Source organism: Mytilus californianus, unplaced genomic scaffold, assembly GCF_021869535.1.
Source record: "Mytilus californianus isolate M0D057914Y unplaced genomic scaffold, xbMytCali1.0.p SCAF_8, whole genome shotgun sequence".
In the NCBI taxonomy this organism is placed as follows: domain Eukaryota; kingdom Metazoa; phylum Mollusca; class Bivalvia; order Mytilida; family Mytilidae; genus Mytilus; species Mytilus californianus.
In genome coordinates this window covers 4,163,098-4,183,694 of record NW_026262734.1, presented here as the reverse complement: position 1 = coordinate 4,183,694, position 20,597 = coordinate 4,163,098, and the positions used below count along the sequence as shown (strand labels likewise).

The following is a 20,597-nucleotide window of genomic DNA, read 5'->3' as shown; positions in this document are numbered from 1 at the left end:
TGATCTAACTTTAATTACTCCACATACATGTATAGAGTCTGTTTGTAACACCTGTTTTAATTCCTCTGTACATCTAATACCACTAACGTTAACAGTAACCACAAGCTACAAGGGGAAGTAACCCAACAAGTGATCTAACTTTAATTACTCCACATACATGTATAGAGTCTGTTTGTAACAACTGTTTTAATTCCTCTGTACATCTAATACCTCTAAAGTTAACAGTAACCACAAGCTACAAGGGGAAGTAACCCAACAAGTGATCTAACTTTAATTACTCCACATACATGTATAGAGTCTGTTTGTAACACCTGTTTTAATTCCTCTGTACATCTTATACCACTAAAGTTAACAGTACCACAAGCTACAAGGGGAAGTAACCCAACAAGTGATCTAACTTTAATTACTCCACATACATGTGTATAGTCTGTTTGTAACACCTGTTTTAATTCCTCTGTACATCTAATACCACTGAGGTTAACAGTAACACACGCTACAAGGGGAAGTAACCCAACAAGTGATCTAACTTTAATTACTCCACATACATGTATAGAGTCTGTTTGTAACAACGGTTTTAATTCCTCTGTACATCTAATACCACTAAAGTTAACTTTACCACAAGCTACAAGGGGAAGTAACCCAACAACTGATCTAACTTTAATTACTCCACATACATTTATAGAGTCTGTTTGTAACAACTGTTTTAATTCCTCTGTACATCTAATACCAATAAAGTTAACAGTACCACAAGTTACAAGGGGAAGTAACCCTATAAGTGATCTAACTTTAATAAATTATGACACATACATGTATAGAGTCTGTTTGTAACAACTGTTTTAATTCCTCTGTACATCTAATACCACTAAAGTTAACAGTACCACAAGCTACAAGGGGAAGTAACCCAACAAGTGATCTAACTTTAATTACTCCACATACATGTATAGAGTCTGTTTGTAACACCTGTTTTAATTCCTCTGTACATCTAATACCAATAAAGTTAACAGTACTACAAGCTACAAGGGGAAGTAACCCAACAAGTGATCTAACTTTAATTACTCCACATACATGTATAGAGTCTGTTTGTAACACCTGTTTTAATTCCTCTGTACATCTAATACCACTAAAGTTAACAGTACCACAAGCTACAAGAGGAAGTAACCCAACAAGTGATCTAACTTTAATTACTCCACATACATGTATAAAGTCTGTTTGTAATGCCTGTTTTAATTCCTCTGTACCTCTAATACCACAAGCTACAAGGGGAAGTAACCCAACAAGTGATCTAACTTTGATTACTCCACATACATGTATAGAGTCTGTTTGTAACACCTGTTTTAATTCCTCTGTACATCTAATACCACTAAAGTTAACAGTACCACAAGCTACAAGGGGAAGTAACCCAACAAGTGATCTAACTTTAATTACTCCACATACATGTATAGAGTCTGTTTGTAACACCTGTTTTAATTCCTCTGTACATCTAATACCATTACAGTTAACAGTACCACAAGCTACAAGGGGAAGTAACCCAACAAGTGATCTAATTTTAATTACTCTACATACATGTATACAGTCTGTTTGCAACACCTGTTTTAATTCCTCTGTACATCTTATACCACTAAAGTTAACAGTACCACAAGCTACAAGGGGAAGTAACCCAACAAGTGATCTAACTTTAATTACTCCACATACATGTATAGAGTCTGTTTGTAACACCTGTTCTAATTCCTCTGTATATCTAATACCTCTTAAGTTAACAGTAACCACAAGCTACAAGGGGAAGTAACCCAACAAGTGATCTAACTTTAATTACTCCACATACATGTATAGAGTCTGTTTGTAACAACTGTTTTAATTCCTCTGTACATCTAATACCACTAAAGTTAACAGTAACCACAAGCTACAAGGGGAAGTAACCCAACAAGTGATCCAATTTTAATTACTCCACATATATGTATAGAGTCTGTTTGTAACACCTGTTTTAATTCCTCTGTATATCTAATACCTCTAAAGTTAACAGTAACCACAAGCTACAAGGGGAAGTAACCCAACAAGTGATCTAACTTTAATTACTCCACATACATGTATAGAGTCTGTTTGTAACAACTGTTTTAATTCCTCTGTACATCTAATACCACTAACGTTAACAGTAACCACAAGCTACAAGGGGAAGTAAACCAACAAGTGATCTAACTTTAATTACTCCACATACATGTATAGAGTCTGTTTGTAACAACTGTTTTAATTCCTCTGTACATCTAATACCACTAACGTTAACAGTAACCACAAGCTACAAGGGGAAGTAACCCAACAAGTGATCTAACTTTAATTACTCCACATACATGTATAGAGTCTGTTTGTAACACCTGTTTTAATTCCTCTGTACATCTAATACCACTTACGTTAACAGTAACCACAAGCTACAAGGGGAAGTAACCCAACAAGTGATCTAACTTTAATTACTCCACATACATGTATAGAGTCTGTTTGTAACACCTGTTTTAATTCCTCTGTACATCTAATACCACTAAAGTTAACTGTACCACAAGCTTCAAGGGGAAGTAACCCAACAAGTGATCAAACTTTAATTACTCCACATACATGTATAGAGTCTGTTTGAAACACCTGTTTTAATTCCTCTGTACATCTAATACCACTAAAGTTAACAGTACCACAAGCTACAAGGGGAAGTAACCCAACAAGTAATCAAACTTTAATTACTCCACATACATGTATAGAGTCTGTTTGAAACACCTGTTTTAATTCCTCTGTACATCTAATACCACTAAAGTTAACAGTACCACAAGCTACAAGGGGAAGTAACCCAACAAGTGATCTAACTTTAATTACTCCACATACATGTATAGAGTCTGTTTGTAACGTCTGTTTTAATTCCTCTGTACATCTAATACTACTAAAGTTAACAGTACCACAAGCTACAAGGGGAAGTAACCCAACAAGTGATCTAACTTTAATTACTCCACATACATGTATAGAGTCTGTTTGTAACACCTGTTTTAATTCCTCTGTACATCTAATACCACTAAAGTTAACTGTACCACAAGCTTCAAGGGGAAGTAACCCAACAAGTGATCAAACTTTAATTACTCCACATACATGTATAGAGTCTGTTTGTAACACCTGTTTTAATTCCTCTGTACATCTAATACCACTAAAGTTAACAGTACCACAAGCTACAAGGGGAAGTAACCCAACAAGTGATCTAACTATAATTACTCCACATACATGTATAGAGTCTGTTTGTAACACCTGTTTTAATTCCTCTGTACATCTAATACCACTAAAGTTAACAGTACCACAAGCTACAAGGGGAAGTAACCCAACAAGTGATCTAACTTGTATTGGTATGTACTGCTCTGTAAGTTGATCTACCAAAACATCATTATAAAATGTCATCTCTGGATTCCACATTCCTGAAATTTGAATAAATACACAGGGCATTAAGCTACAAGGGGAAGTAACCCAACAAGTGATCTAACTTTAATTACTCCACATACATGTATAGAGTCTGTTTGTAACGTCTGTTTTAATTCCTCTGTACATCTAATACTACTAAAGTTAACAGTACCACAAGCTACAAGCTAAAATTTGTATTACTGAAAAATTATTACACCAGGGTTTTCGATATCACAAACTAGTCAAAACATTTACTAAATTTTATCATCGGTATAAGGACATCATTCGTAAATATAGCTCAACATGCAGACTTCTTATACGTTCAGGTATTTCACATCCAATTTTTTATGGAAATATTCTTTATAAAGCACAAAAATGTCAGTATTCACCTCTGAAGCTAACAAAACCTTTAAATAGACTTATTAAGAAGGGATATAGTTACGATACTGTTGTCAGGTCATTAAAGATTGCATATTTTGGCGTTAATATTGATTCACTTATAGGGTCTTTGCATCGGCACTAAACACAATTATTTAAAAACAAGTTGTTGGCATGACACGGGTTATGTTCTTCTCATATATGTTATGATGGTATGATACTAAACCCCTAACGGGAAGGATTGTGCCTGATATTCATATGATGAAGACATAATCTTTCAATCAGTTTAATTGAAGTCTGGAGCTGGCATGTCAGTTAACTGCTAGTAGTCTGTTGTTATTTATGTATTATTGTCATTTTGTTTATTTTCTTTGGTTACATCTTCTGACATCGGACTCGGACTTCTCTTGAACTGAATTTTAATGTGCGTATTGTTATGCGTTTACTTTTCTACATTGGCTAGAGGTATAGGGGGAGGGTTGAGATCTCATAAACATGTTTAACCCCGCCGCATTTTTGCGCCTGTCCCAAGTCAGGAGCCTCTAGCCTTTGTTAGTCTTGTATTATTTTTAATTTTAGTTTCTTGTGTACAATTTGGAGTTTAGTATGGCGTTCATTATCACTGAACTAGTATATATATTTGTTTAGGGGCCAGCTGAAGGACGCCTCCGGGTGCGGGAATTTCTCGCTGCATTGAAGACCTGTTGGTGACCTTCTGCTGTTGTCTGTTCTATGGTCGGGTTGTTGTCTCTTTGACACATTCCCCATTTCCATTCTCAATTTTACTATATATAGACTTTGTCACTTTTGATATGAAGAGAATATCTCCCAGGATTCCACATTCTTAAAATGTTATTAAATAAACAGGGCATTAAGTAGTAACTATATACCTTTGATTTGAAGATTGTCTCGAAATTTGTTTTACACATTTTGATTTGGAAGAAAGGCCGAAATAGTTAGTTGCACAATTACTAACACAATTCTATATTAATATTCTTGTAATTGTTATGAAATACATCAAATAACATAATTAGAAACCTAATCTTGAATTATATCCAATTTTCAGAAATTTACCTATATGAGGGTTGAGATCTTACAAAACATGTTTAACCCCGCCGCATTTTTGAACCTGTCCTAAGTCAGGAGCCTCTGGCCTTTGCTAGTCTTGTAAGTTTTTTTTATTTTAGTTCATTTATATGTTTTGGAGTTTAGTATGACTTCCATTTTCACTGAACTAGTACACATTTTTATTTAGGGGCCAGCTGAGGCCCACCTCAGGGTGCAGGATTTTCTCGCTGTGTTGAAGACCCATTGGAGGCCTTCAGCTGTTATCTGCTCTTTGGTCGGGTTGTTGTCTCTTTGACATATTCCCCATTTCCATTTTCAATTTTATATCTTATGATTATCTTGGATAAAGTATAGGTAATCAGGTATAAAATAATGCACAGCTTATGGTTACCTTAGATTGAGTAATCAGACAGGAACACCTTATGATAACCTTATATAAAGTCATTAGGCATACTTTATAACTTTTGATAAAGTAATCAGGCATAAATCCAAAAAATAAACATGAGTTCATTTTTTTTAAATCTCCATTGTCAATAATGTCACAACAATCAGATGAACTGTAGGCTTTTAAAATCTTACCCATAATACCTCAGATATTGAAATGATGAAACAACAAGGGATAGGATGTGATGCCAATACTACAAACCTCCATTATCTATATCTTTATTTAACTGGTGGGAAATATGAAGAAAATCTTTGAGGTATTTAATCAGATCCTTGTGTATGTCTCCTGGGCTAGGAAAGTTATGTCTGGTTAACTCAATTCCAATCTGTATCATACTTAAAGCAAACAAAGCCATCCATGCTGTAGCGTCAGCCTAAAGATAATCATATATATTCGAACTAATTTGATTTGTTTAGAAAGAGTATGTTCAACTATATTTTCAAAGGCACACTGAAAACAGCTGATAGAAGAGTAATATTACATGGTTATTTTAAGAAAAGTGATATTCCAGTTATTTTTTTTAGAAAAGTCACATGTCTGTTTACCCAAATTATTCAGTCTCATTTCCCTTTTGATGGGTGGCAGATTTGTACTTTGGTGATGTCATAATATAGTGGCCTCAAGCTGCAGATGAAATCATTTACTTTGATTTAATTGATATTTATGAAATACCTGCTGTTTAATAAACCATGACAGGTCAATAAAAAAGTTATTTATATTTCTTGCCTGTTTAATTGTATATCCCTCTGGTGGACACCCTCTGTCTACAACACTTATATTGTCAGTGATATTGTCCATACCTGTTTAATTGTATATCCCTCTGGTGGACACCCTCTGTCTACAACACTAATATTGTCAGTGATATTGTCCATACCTGTTTAATTGTATATCCCTCTGGTGGACACCCTCTGTCTACAACACTAATATTGTCAGTGATATTGTCCATACCTGTTTAATTGTATATCCCTCTGGTGGACACCCTCTGTCTTCAACACTTATATTGTCAGTGATATTGTCCATACTTGTTTATTGTATATCCCTCTGGTGGACACCCTCTGTCTACAACACTTATATTGTCAGTGATATTGTCCATACCTGTTTAATTGTATATCCTTCTGGTGGACACCCTCTGTCTACAACACTAATATTGTCAGTGATATTGTCCATACCTGTTTAACTGTATATCCCTCTGGTGGACACCCTCTGTCTACAACACTTATATTGTCAGTGATATTGTCCATACCTGTTTAATTGTATATCCCTCTGGTGGACACCCTCTGTCTACAACACTTATATTGTCTACAACACTTATATTGTCCATACCTGTTTAATTGTATATCCCTCTGGTGGACACACTCTGTCTACAACACTTATATTGTCAGTGATATTGTCCATACCTGTTTAATTGTATATCCCTCTGGTGGACACCCTCTGTCTACAACACTAATATTGTCAGTGATATTGTCCATACCTGTTTAATTGTATATCCCTCTGGTGGACACCCTCTGTCTACAACACTAATATTGTCAGTGATATTGTCCATACCTGTTTAACTGTATATCCCTCTGGTGGACACCCTCTGTCTACAACACTTATATTGTCTACAACACTTATATTGTCCATACCTGTTTAATTGTATATCCCTCTGGTGGACACCCTCTGTCTACAACACTTATATTGTCAGTGATATTGTCCATACCTGTTTAATTGTATATCCCTCTGGTGGACACCCTCTGTCTACAACACTTATATTGTCAGTGATATTGTCCATACCTGTTTAATTGTATATCCCTCTGGTGGACACCCTCTGTCTACAACACTAATATTGTCAGTGATATTGTCCATACCTGTTTAACTGTATATCCCTCTGGTGGACACCCTCTGTCTACAACACTAATATTGTCAGTGATATTGTCCATACCTGTTTAACTGTATATCCCTCTGGTGTGTCAACGTATATTTGTTCCGCCTAACAGAAGTTCCACTGGAAACTTTGTTATAAACAATGTCATAATATCTGTTCCTGTTGGAACAAATATTCTATACCATTTATTCCGTTAGGAACATTTACTGTAATATTTTTTCCATTGGAAATAATATTCCAGAATACTGTTTCCTTTTGGAACTTATATTATGAAGGAACTTCTATTCTGTGACAACGTGGACACCCTCTGTCTACAACACTTATATTGTCAGTGATATTGTCCATACCTGTTTAATTGTATATCCCTCTGGTGGACACCCTCTGTCTACAACACTAATATTGTCAGTGATATTGTCCATACCTGTTTAATTGTATATCCCTCTGGTGGACACCCTCTGTCTACAACACTTATATTGTCTAAACCCAGAAAGCCACCATGGAATATGTACCTATCACTGCACTGAAGGTTTGTCATCCACCTGTCAAGATATAGGAAATAAGTTATTAAAACTTTACTCTTCCAGAGAAGACTCATAATTACAGAAGCAGCTATGAAAGATATTGCAATAAATTAGACCTTTAGTTTTCCTGTTTTGACCAGTTGCACTCAAATATGATAAAAGTTAATAAACAGCTGCACCAAGAGCGCATGATAAGCCTGTCGTCTTGTGTGTGAAGTTTTATGCAATAATCATAAATACTTTCTGAGATACGGCACTACATGTGAATAACCCCCTTTTTCTTACCAAAAACTCAATAACTCGAAAATAAAATTTTGAATCATCACCAAAAAGTATACAGATCTTTAAATTAATATAACTAAGAAGTGTGTAAAGTTTTAAGAAATAATCATAAATCATATTTGAGATACAGGGCGACATGTGAAACCCCACCCTTTTTTTTTACAAAAAACTCAATAACTATAAAATAAATTTTGAATCATGACCAAAAAGTATACAGATCTTTAGTTTAATATAACTAAGAAGTGTGTAAAGTTTTAAGCAATAATCATAAATTGTTTTTGAGATACATGTGAAAAAAACATACCCCTGTTTTAGTTACAAAATCCTTTAACTCAAAATATTTTAATCTTATTTCCACCAAAAAGTATACAGATCGTTTGACCGTCATAAGAAACAACTATGTTGAGTTTCATGAAATTTGGATAATTTGTTCTCAAGTTTCGGTGCAACATTTTTACGCCGGACAGACGCCGATCATTTGTAAAAATTTTGATGGGCGTTTAAAAACTAGAGGCTCCAAGGAGCCTGTGTCGCTCACCTGATATTTTTGTTTACAATTGAGGCATAAAATAATACAACCATCATACTTTTGCTTTAGTTTCAGAGTTATAAGCCAAAAACTGTAGTTTACCCCTATGTTCTATTTTTAGCCATGTCGGCCATGTTGGTTGGGAGGCAGGGTCATCAGACACATACCCTAATGATGATTGTGGCCAAGTTTGGTTGAATTTATCTAAGTAGTTTCAGAGAAGAAGATTTTTGTAAAAGTTAACGGACGACGACGACGACGGACGACAGACGACGGACGCCAAGTGATGAGAAAAGCTCACTTGTCAGGTGAGCTAAAAATGATGGATTTCATAGAAAATTATTTAAATAATTTTTTGATTATTTGTTTTGGAAACATACAATTAAATTACCTAATTGCACACATGGTGTAGTATAATCCAAACAAGTAAAAATCAGTTCATTATATTTAGTTGGCCCAGTACATCATAAAATTATAAATACTTTGGATTCATTATTGTAACTTGATTTTGAGGCAAAATATGAAAAACCATTTCAATGTGTTCAAGGAAATACAAATTTCCTATTTACATGCAGGATTTATCAAAATCAAGTAGCCACATAAATACAATTATGATACATTTAAAGTTAAGACATACTAACCAGTTATAGTTTTTCTGAAGTTTACAGAAACAGTTGAATAAGAAGTGTAGATCAGTCCCTCCAGTCATTTGGAACACCTTTAGACTAGTCCATGCATGAATAGGTGGATTGTTGTCATCAAAATTAAACTCACATCCTGGTAACTGAAAATAAATTAATAACATTTTGTATGGAAGAAAATTATCCACAAGAAAGAAGGAATGTGTAAAGTCTAAGTCTATTGTTGGGTTGCTGTCACATTAAAGTAGACCCCTATATTCATATCAAGGTCACATGATATCTGTAAGATAACCATGTGTGCCTTTAAATGAATCTAGAAGTTTAAACATATATGCATTGTATGGCACAGAAATTATAATTGTCATGTGTTACTGTAAATTGTTAAATCAAACAAAAATCATTTCTAATTGTGAGACTACATAGAAATATTGCAGTCACGAATGATAAATTCAATCTTTCTGCTATAACAGTACAAATGATAAAGGGTCTATTAACTGAACTTTTAACAAATGGAACAAATAATTGTTTATTAGATAAAGAATTATAAAAACAGACCTGTCCTTCTGGAGACATGTATCTTTCTGATAACAGAAATAGTAACTGATGCTTGGCAAATTCAGGATCAAGACGACAAAATGATATCATCTGGAAACATGTGTCCCATGTAGCAAACTGTAATAGAAAAGTAATAACTGAATAACAAACTGAATCAGATTATTTATCTGGAAACATGTGTTCCATGTAGCAAACTGGAATAGAAAAATAATCACTGAATAACAAACTGAATCAGATTATTTATCTGGAAACATGTATCCCACACAGCAAACTGGAATAGAAACGTAATCACTGAATAACAAACTGAATCAGATTAACTATCTGGAAACATGTATCCCATATAGCAAACTGGAATAGAAAAGTAATCACTGAATAACAAACTGAATCAGATTATTTATCTGGAAACATGTGTTCCATGTAGCAAACTGGAATAGAAAAGTAATCACTGAATAACAAACTGAATCAGATTAATTATCTGGAAACAAGTATCCCACATAGCAAACTGGAATAGAAAAGTAATAACTGAATAACAAACTGAATCAGATTATTTATCTGGAAACATGTATCCCACATAGCAAACTGGAATAGAAAAGTAATCACTGAATAACAAACTGAATCAGATTAATTATCTGGAAACATGTGTTCCATGTAGAAATTGGAATAGAAAAGTAATCACTGAATAACAAACTGAATCAGATTATTTATCTGGAAACATGTATTCCACATAGCAAACTGGAATAGAAAAGTAATCACTGAATAACAAACTGAATCAGATTATTTATCTGGAAACATGTGTTCCATGTAGAAAACTGGAATAGAAAAGTAATCACTAAATAACAAACTGAATCAGATTAATTATCTGGAAACATGTGTCCCATGTAGCAAACTGGTATAGAAAAGTAATCACTAAAAAAATGAATAAGATTATTCATCTGCAAACATGTGTCCCACGTAGCAAACTGGAACAGAAAAGTTATCACTGAATTAGGTAAGTCATACGGAACATGTGTCACATGTAGAAAACTTGAAAAGAAAAGTAATCACTGAATCAGATTATCTATCTGGTAAGATGTGTTCCATGTAGAAAGCTGGAACAGAAAAGTAATCACTGAATAACAAACTGGATCAGATTAGTTATCTGGAGACATGCGTTCCATGTAGAAAACTGGAACAGAAAAGTAATCACTGAATAACAAACTGAATCAGATTAATAACTTGGAGACATGTGTCCCATGTAGCAAACTGGAATAGAAAAATAAATATGCAATCATGTTATAGCAAAATGAATTATATTTCTTAGATTAAATTGATTTAAATATAGATGTTTTATCACTTATATTTGGAGTTTAAAGTTGATTAAAGATCTGTAATATTCTCTGTTGAATATATTAATGACCTTATTATACTAAGGGCAAGTTAGATTTTATATAGGCACTAAGTTTTTCTATATGAATGGGATTTTGAATAAATAAGCATATTCACCTACGGAAAAGGTATATTCACCGCGCAAAACGTTGCATGCTTTTACGTGAATAATTTTGGTAAAAAACGTTTGATGTACAATTGGTTTTGGTAAATAATTGCCATTACGTACATTTCTCCCGGAATATGGAATAAAACATTTACTGTCTTTTGTTTTGATAAATATATATGGTTTAATTGACTTTTGAAAAACTGATATTCACTTCGGCCGTTGGCCTCAGTGAATATCAGTTTGTCAAGTCAATAAAACTACATATTTACCTCATCAAAAGACAGTAATTGTATAATATTGACCTTCAGATGTATTTTGATTGTTTGTGTTTTTGGGTTGCTGTCTCATTGTTAAGTAGTATTGGAGTATTGTATGACAAAAGTATTAAGTAAATTCTGTACAACTCATAAATGTCAACTGCAGAATATATTAAGTAATTCTATTTTATAGATTAATACTATAAATTTCTAAAACTTATTGTGAAAAAGACATACCCATGGGAACTCCCATTTATCTGGAACAGATAAGATATCTTTAGCTTTGAAATGTTTTCTCCATTTTATATTTCTTTCCATTACATCCCAGTTTCCAGGTTTAACTACAATAAATTATATGTCTATATAAATAAAACAACTTTCTTGGTGAAATACAAATGATCTAGGCTTATGCTACACAGAGTTAAGAAATACCTTCTATATTCTTACTTCTATGACATATTGAAAATGGTAAAATTCCTAATAGTAGATGTATGTTTTGATCTTTGTTATGCTTTTGACAAGTTATGTTTGATATGTTGTCTAATATTTATGGTAATTCCTGCTTACCCTACTGGAGCAACTGAGGTTAACTTTGGTGGGATTTGTCTTTATTTTTTGTGTAGAATTTTGTGGCCAGTTGTTTATGTTTGTTTTTACAAAATGTTTTTTGTATAATAATATATGATTGTTTTGTATGATCTCCCCTATTTTTGTTCTTTACTATTTGTTTTTTGTGAAACTTCATGTTAAAATTCCAGATCTGATTGATTAATTTGAAGCAGATATAATTACTATTCTGTACTTTCAATTTTTTCAAATTACCATTCTGTCATTCACTTGTTTTAGGTATAATATAAATACCTGATTTAACTTTCTTTTCCATAGCTTGTCCTCTGTGATACCACTCATCAATATCATAATAATAAAACTGTTTATTCCACAGAAGTCCTGCCCAAGCTCCCTTAGCAACAGCCTTTTCTTGGTCTGACCATTGACAATCATACAGCTACAAATAATAATAAAACTGTTTATTCCACAGAAGTCCTGCCCATGCTCCCTTAGCAACAGCCTTATCTTGGTCTGACCATTGACAATTATGCAGCTACAAATAATAATAAAACTGTTTATTCCACAGAAGTCCTGCCCAAGCTCCCTTAGCAACAGTCTTTTGTTGGTCTGACCATTGACAATCATACAGCTACAAATAAAAATAAAACTGTTTGTTCCACAGAAGTCCTGCCCAAGCTCCCTTAGCAACAGTCTTTTTGTTGGTCTGACCATTGACAATCATACAGCTACAAATAATAATAAAACTGTTTGTTCCACAGAAGTCCTGCCCATGTTCCCTTAGCAACAGCCTTTTCTTGGTCAGACAATTGACAATCATACAGCTACAAATAATAATAAAACTGTTTATTCCACAGCAGAACAGATGCCCCAGCTAGACATTGTCATGTGACACAGAAGATATGGACCACAACAAATCACATCAGAACAGATGTCCCAGCCAGACATTGTCATGTGACACAGAAGATATGGACCACAACAAATCACATCAGAACAGATGTCCCAGCTAGACAATGTCATGTGACACAGAAGATATGGACCACAACAAATCACAATAGAACAGATGTCCCAGCTAGACATTGTCATGTGACACAGAAGATATAGACCACAACAAATCACATCAGAACAGATGTCCCAGCTAGACAATGTCATGTAACACAGAAGATATGGACCACAACAAATCACAACAGAACAGATGCCCCAGCCAGACATTGTCATGTGACACAGAAGATATGGACCCCCACAAATCATATAACAGAACAGATGCCCCAACTTGTCTGCTCTATGGTGGGGTTGTTGTCTCTTTGACACATTTCCCATTTCCATTCTCAATTTTAATGTCATGTGACACAATATCTAAAATAAACCAAATGTACCTACTGAATTATAAAATGTTTCAGCTTTAATCTTCCATTCTTGTATAACATTTGAACTATTGTCAATGTAAGAAGGTTTTCCTACAGGTAATAACTCCCATTCTATAAGATCATGTCCACCAGGTTTTACTTCAAGGTTGTATGCTGCATAGCAACAGTCTGGCTCTAAAAGAAAAAAACTGAGAGACTGAACAATATATAACACAGTTATAGCAAATAATCATTTATTTTTATTTTGACTCTTAAGGGTCACAGATAAATCACATTCATAGGAAAATAAAGTACAAGTCATATCCAGTAACAGCATAGAGTCAACTTTTATACCTTCAAAGTAGGAGATCTCATTGAGGGGAAATTGCTGTCATACCTTTAATAGAACCTTGTTTTCTGTGATAATTCTAAAGAAAATTTTCAAATGAAATAGTGGGTGTTTGTTTTTAAGCTACGGATAGATGCAGATACAAAATCATGTTTTAAGTTGGAAAATGTTGTGATTACAGACTATGAATTCATGTTTGCCTTGGAAGATAAACACATGGAGGACTATAAAACTATGTGTGCCTTTTGATTAAATTTATAATATTGACGAAAACATTATGTTTGATTGATTGATGGATGTTTACTTGATGTCCAGAGACAAATATTTTATACATCCTTTGCAATGGTTCTTTCACAAGTATAATGTGTGGACATTTTTACATAAGGCATCAGATTTAACATCCCAATTTTTACTGGACAATGTTGTGTATTTATATATTCCAGCACAGTCAAAAGACATGCCATTTAAGTAATGAGAGACGGCCTATTGACCAAGGCCCTAAGATGACTTATAGTTGTCTTTTGTTCTCTAGTGGCTATTTGCCACATTAGCAATCATACCATATTTCCTTATTTCAATATCTTACTTGTATTTGAATGGTTCCTCTTCAATTTTATTTCTGGAGATTGACCTGAACTTGATTTTGAAAAGTTTACACAAAATTCACCTAAAACACGGAACACATGAATTTAATTATTATAAAATGTCAATGAAATGATTGTGTATTATTGGTATTTGTCTCAGTGGTGTTCCTTTTTTCCCTCTTAAACAATTTACCATAAACTTACTACAGTCAGATATTTTATTTTGTCCAAACAATTTTTGTTGTATTTTTTGTATGAGAAATTCTGTTCAATACTGATGCATTTTACTCTGTTGAATATTTAATCTTGCGGACGTATTAATGCTATACTGTTGGGTTGATATCTCTTGATTTGTAACCCACAACACCTCCTACTCTTAAAGTCAAACAGGAATTCATTAGCTGCAAGTTTAATACATACTGTGGATTCATTTTTATTCGTGGTATACCAATTTTCGTGGGTTTCGTGGGTCACAGCGAACCACGAATTTAAGAATTCAACGAAAAATAATCCCGAGAAATGTGTATGGAGTCGGATGTTTATTTCCTGTTATGCAGTTCTTGTATAGTGTTGACTAGCGGTAAACATTGTAACATAACACGTGTTTTTATTGAAAGAAGATACAAGTATTTTGCTTAAATCAATAATAAATATATCGAATATCAGTCATAAATTACTTTTTAAAATTGATTTAAACTGTTCATGGAAAATAACTGCAAGTTGTTAATTACCGTGTCATAGTTTGGTTTACTGGTGATTAAAAATCAATAGGATTAAGTACGGGGATATTGCCCGTAGGTAATATTGTTTATGACAGGAACATTTATTTTCACACCTTTTACTTATACTTATATATTATATCATTATTAGGCAAATGAGCTTTCAATCATAGAGATTTGAATGCCTTATAAAATTCTGACAAGAATTTATAAATTGTTAAACTTGACAAACAAATAATTAGTTGTCTCTGTCCATTATTGTAATAGAAGTTTTCAATGAACACTTTAACCTAGAATGACTAAGCGAGGATTTTGACAAATCAAAACTTTTTCAATGAATTCCTTCGTTTTTGTTTGTTTTATTATTGATCAAACCAAGGAGGTTATATGATCTCCTAAATCAAAAAGAAATCCACGAATTACGTATCTGAATTTATTTATTTTTTTGTAATCAGCGATCCACGAATTTACGTATACCACGAAACGTCTTTTTTTCTCTATCCACGAAAATTGATACCCACGAAAATAAATGAATCCACAGTATATATATATATATATCTGAATCAGTAAAGTTCAAATGACTTCTATAAATATATGTAACTTTTATTTAAAAATTATAAAGTTTCAATTCAGAATTAGCAAAAATAAACTGTTGACACAGAAATTTGTCTGACCTGTATGTATTTTTGATATTATAACTAGTTAAAATTAAAGTGGCACCTTAACAATGCAATTTTTATCAAAGCCAATTGACCATGACTCTGTCACAGGTCAGACAAAAACTTGAATAGATATAATAAACTTACCCAACTGATAACTGACAGAAACAACTGATTCATCACCTTTGACCTGAAAACAGGGGACATCACTCATTTGTTTGGCATCATAATCATGTCTGGAAAAAATAATACAGTTATGCGAAGAAATAGACTAGTATTATCAGATTAAACATAGATGCACAATTTCATCATATAAAAATAAAAATTATCACTCTTTTGTGTTTTAGGTGAAAACAGAACTGAAAACTTTTTAGACTAATGAATGAAGTTATTTTCAATTGTTCCATAAAGCCATTTAAATAGTGCTAACATGTCAAGAAAACTTGATATGCACAAAGCCTCTAAGTTTTATAAGCCTTTAAAAGAATGTTTTCAGCAAATATATTTCTTAAAATTATAAAGGAATCTTTTAAGTACAAATAAGACATTTTTTTTTTAATTGAAAACAATTGCTTTTCTTGGATTGATTATGAGGTTTCTATTCAGGATAATTGGATCTACATGTACTTTGAAAATAAAAACACACAACGTATTATGTTGATTTTTTTGTCAAAAATCCTTAAATGTTTCTTTTGTAACTCAAATGATAGAACCACAAATCTGAACCAAGAAGTGAAAATTGCTCTCTTTGGTTCATCATCAAGTCAGTCTATTCTAATTTGATTCAAGAATTGTTATTGATTGCTGTATCTTGAACAACAATTTACTGACAGGTTTGGTGTTATACTTCCTGTACGGTGATTGGATCTGTATTTAGTTTCCTGTAATGTGATTGGTTGCTGTATCTAATCAACAATTTACTGACAAGTTTGGTATTATGCTTCCTGTATTGTGATAAGATCTGTATTCGGTTTCCTGCCATTTGATTTGTTGCTTTATCTTAAACAGCAATTTACTGCAGGTTTTGTGTTTTGCTTTCTGTTTTGTATTAAATTGGCCCCTATATCTTATCAACAATTTACTAAGAGCTTGGAGTTATTCTTTCTATTTTGTGATTGGATGCTGTATATCTAATACAAGACTTATTACCGGTTTTGTACTAAAATGAGCAACATAACAGGTGCCACACATGGAGCAGGATCTACTTACCTTTCTGAAGCACCTAAGATCACCCCCAGATTTTGGCGTGTTGCTCAGTCTTTAGTTTTTTATGTTGTATTTTGTGTACTCTATTGTTTGTATGCTTGTCTGTTGTTCTTTTTCTTTTTTAGCCATTGAGTTGGTCAATTTATTTTTGACTTGTGAGTTTGAATGTCCCTTTGGTATCTTTCATCTCTCTTTTACTATATTCTGATTGGTAACTGTATCTTATACAATATATATGAGGCAGGTTCAGTGATCTGTTTCTTGTATTTTTATTGATTACTCTACCTGAACCAAAACTTTGGAGACAAGTTCAGCGTTTGGACTTCAGTACTTATATTTGTTACTGTATATCTACACAGAATGGTGTCATTTTCAGGTTTAGTATACTCAACCATAATCTGCCAATGGCCATCATCAAACACACCTGAATAGTACAATACAGGTAAATGAGAAACCCATAATCCCAAGAAAGAAAAAAAATCAACATAAAAATTAAATGTAAAAAGAGACCTTTTTAAAAACCAGAATGTATTCTAAACTACAGTTATTGAGTAGTCATAAAATATCAATAATACTAATAATAGTGGACTGTGGAGTTCAATTATGAAATGCTAACAATGATCAATTATCTCATTCACCTTTCTCCACAGAATGCTAAAAAAATAAGAAAAGTCTGTTAATTATAATGAATCTAAAGTATCCAATATAAATACCAGTGTCCAGTATCTCATATTCTAGTTGTCCTGGTGACCTCCCCTTGTTCTGCTCAATAAGTTCTGTGTATGGAAATTCTGTCTGAGGATACAAATATAAGGCCTTCATGTATCTGTGGTCAGGATCATTGTCCAAGTAGAAATATAGCTCTTTAACATCCTCTCCATGGTTACCCTGAAATATTGACCTAGAGATTCACCTGTCAGTGTTTTTTGATTTCCTGTATTTATGGTTTGCTGTCACATTACATATATGGATAAAACTTGATAACAATCACAGATTTTCTTGTAGGGAATATTCTTTTTAGCAATCAATCCTTTAAATAGAATTTCTGAAACTGAAACAACTCTCCTTTAATAACAAAGATAAAATTCTACAAAATTAAGAAATGTAAGAAATTTAATATCTGGTGGACAAATCTAAACTGAGCTTAGGAAGAATTCTAATACACAAAAATGGTTGGTGAGTTGTATCTTCTACGGTTTATTTATATTTCACATCTGAAAGCTGCATATTTGTTCGCCAGCCTTGCTGTATATTGTTAGGCAACAGTATTTTACCTGTGGTCCTGTAAGTCCAAATAAACGTGGATAGTGTCCACATGTGGACACAGATAATGCCCCTGCTTGCATATCATATAGTTATAAAGGAACATAACTGAAGAACGGTAAAAGTGAAGCTACCCAAATTTGAACTTGATCTGAGTTTTGTGGTAATGAATATTGTGTATAGGTTTCATAATGTTTTGTTGGGGCAAACTTAAGTTACAGAATGGAAATTAAAAATTTTGCAATCTTTCGATTTATAAAGGGGCATAACTCAATAATGGTTAAAGTGACACTACCCAAATTCAACTTGATCTGTGTTTTATCAGTGGAAGTCAAAATTAAACATTGCATTGTATAAAACATTGATTGTAGTTGATTCAACTATAATCATGAACAAAGGAAGATAACTCCAATTTTAAAAACTACTTGATATTCAGAAGAAAATAAAAATTTTGCAATTTTTCCATTTATAAAGGGGCATAACTCTAGAACGGTTAAAACGACGCCACCAAAATTCAAACCTGATCTGTGTTTTGTGGTAATAAGCATTGTGTATAAGTTTCATAACATTTGGTTGAGGCAAACTTAAGTTAGAGAATGGAAACTAAAAATTTTGCAATTTTTCCATTTATAAAGGGGCATAACTCTAGAACGGATAAAGTGACGCCACCAAAATTCAAACTTGATCTGTGTTTTGTGGTAATAAGCATTGTGTATAAGTTTCATAACATTTGGTTGAGGCAAACTCAAGTAAGAGAACGGAAACCAATTTTTGGACGTACGTACGTACAGACGGACAAGGGTAAAACTTAATGCCCCCACCGCTACGGCGGAGGCATAAAAATCTTTCTTTTACAACAGAATCTTACCTGTGGTCCTCTAAGTCCAAAAAATCTTTCTTTTACAACAGAATCTTTGCCATTCCACAAACTAAGTCCCATACAAAGCTTTTGTTGTTCATCAGACAGACCAAATATACCGTCCTCTCCCCATCTATAACTGTCATGAGTTATCTTCTCATAAGATGTACTATCCCAACTGTAATATTAGAAGTCTATAATCTGAGAAATGCCTAATCTCATTTTCTAACATACAGCGGTAAGTTTTGAAGGCAATTGTATATTTTTTGCATACAAATTTAAACATACAGACTTTTTCTCATGTCAGATGTACATGTATGTGAATATACATGTACATGTAATATTCAAGATTTTCATTAAAAACATGATAACAGTTACATTATCATACCTGAAAAACTGAAATGTATCTTAAAATTATATAATTTGCATACAAATTGAGAAGAAACTTATCGAAAAAATTCCCATGTCAGATGTTTGTACACATAAGTTTAAAGTTCAATTTAGTTTATCATTTCCCTTCCTTCCAAAACTACTTATTATTGTTTATTACAGGTTTAATTCACATCTGCATTATTGTAACATTTAAAGTTAACTACAGTACTACACATTTACCAGTTTCCTAATGTTTCTTCCCTAACAGTACACCACTGTCTCTCTGATAAATATGGTCCCCAGAATTTATTTCCGTAGATATGGTCTAAGACTTTTTCCCTTACAGGTTCCTGTTGACCTGGTACCTCAGTGTGTTTCCTTTTTAGCTCCTGTAGATCTGGTACCTCTGCATTTTTTCTCGTAAGCCCCTGTTGATCTGGTTCCTCCACATGTTTCCTCTTTGGCTCCTGTTGATCTGGTATCTCAGTATGTTTCCTCTTAGTCTCCTGTTGATCTGGCACCTCATGTTTTCTTTTTGTTGACATCTATATTAACAATATATAATAAAAAGAAGTACTAGTCATTTATGTTCATGTAAAACAGTTCTTTTAACATGTTCATGTAAAACAGTTCTTTTAACATGTTCATGAAAAACAGTTCTTTCAAAATGTTCATGTAAAACGATTCTTTCAACATGTCCATGTAAAACAGTTCTTTTAACATGTTCATGAAAAACAGTTCTTTCAAAATGTTCATGTGAAACAGTTTTTTTTAACATGTTCATGTAAAACAGGTCTTTAAACATGTTCATTAAAAACAGTTCTTTCAACATGTTCATGAAAAATTGTTCTTTCAACATGTTCATGTTAATCAGTTCTTTCAACATGTTTATGTATAACAGTTTTTTTAACATGTTCATGTAAAACAATTCTTTCAACATGTTCATGTAAAACGATTCTTTCAACATGTTCATGTAAATTATTTCTTTCAACATGTTCATATAAAACAGTTCTTTCAACATGTTCATGTAAAACAGTTCTTTCAACATGTTCATATAAAACAGGTCTTTCAACATGTTCATATAAAACAGTTCTTTCAACTTGTTCATATAAAACAGTTCTTTCAACTTGTCCATGTATAACAGTTCTTTCAACATGTTTATGTAAAAAAATTTCTTTCAACATGTTCATGTAAAACAATTCTTTCAACATGTTCATGAATGCAAATCAGTTCTTTAAACAT

General features: G+C 33.0%; 1 protein-coding gene across 1 annotated transcript in view; it reads right to left on the bottom strand.

The window, feature by feature from the left end:
• The window catches only part of LOC127711845 (uncharacterized), a 40,270-nt gene extending 20,268 nt beyond the window's left edge, over positions 1-20,002 (bottom strand). Inside the window, exons 1-14 of the mRNA XM_052218009.1 lie at positions 19,596-20,002; positions 18,993-19,161; positions 17,575-17,749; positions 17,147-17,285; positions 15,803-15,891; positions 14,280-14,360; positions 13,379-13,539; positions 12,293-12,437; positions 11,669-11,772; positions 9,701-9,817; positions 9,146-9,288; positions 7,594-7,711; positions 5,510-5,681; positions 3,247-3,434 (exon numbers count right to left, since the gene is read on the bottom strand). Coding sequence (XP_052073969.1) covers positions 3,247-3,434; positions 5,510-5,681; positions 7,594-7,711; positions 9,146-9,288; positions 9,701-9,817; positions 11,669-11,772; positions 12,293-12,437; positions 13,379-13,539; positions 14,280-14,360; positions 15,803-15,891; positions 17,147-17,285; positions 17,575-17,749; positions 18,993-19,161; positions 19,596-19,900 — 2,106 coding nt within the window. The 5' untranslated portion in view covers positions 19,901-20,002. The remainder of the gene's footprint in view (positions 1-3,246; positions 3,435-5,509; positions 5,682-7,593; positions 7,712-9,145; positions 9,289-9,700; positions 9,818-11,668; positions 11,773-12,292; positions 12,438-13,378; positions 13,540-14,279; positions 14,361-15,802; positions 15,892-17,146; positions 17,286-17,574; positions 17,750-18,992; positions 19,162-19,595) is intronic.
• Between the last annotated feature and the right edge of the window lie 595 nt (positions 20,003-20,597).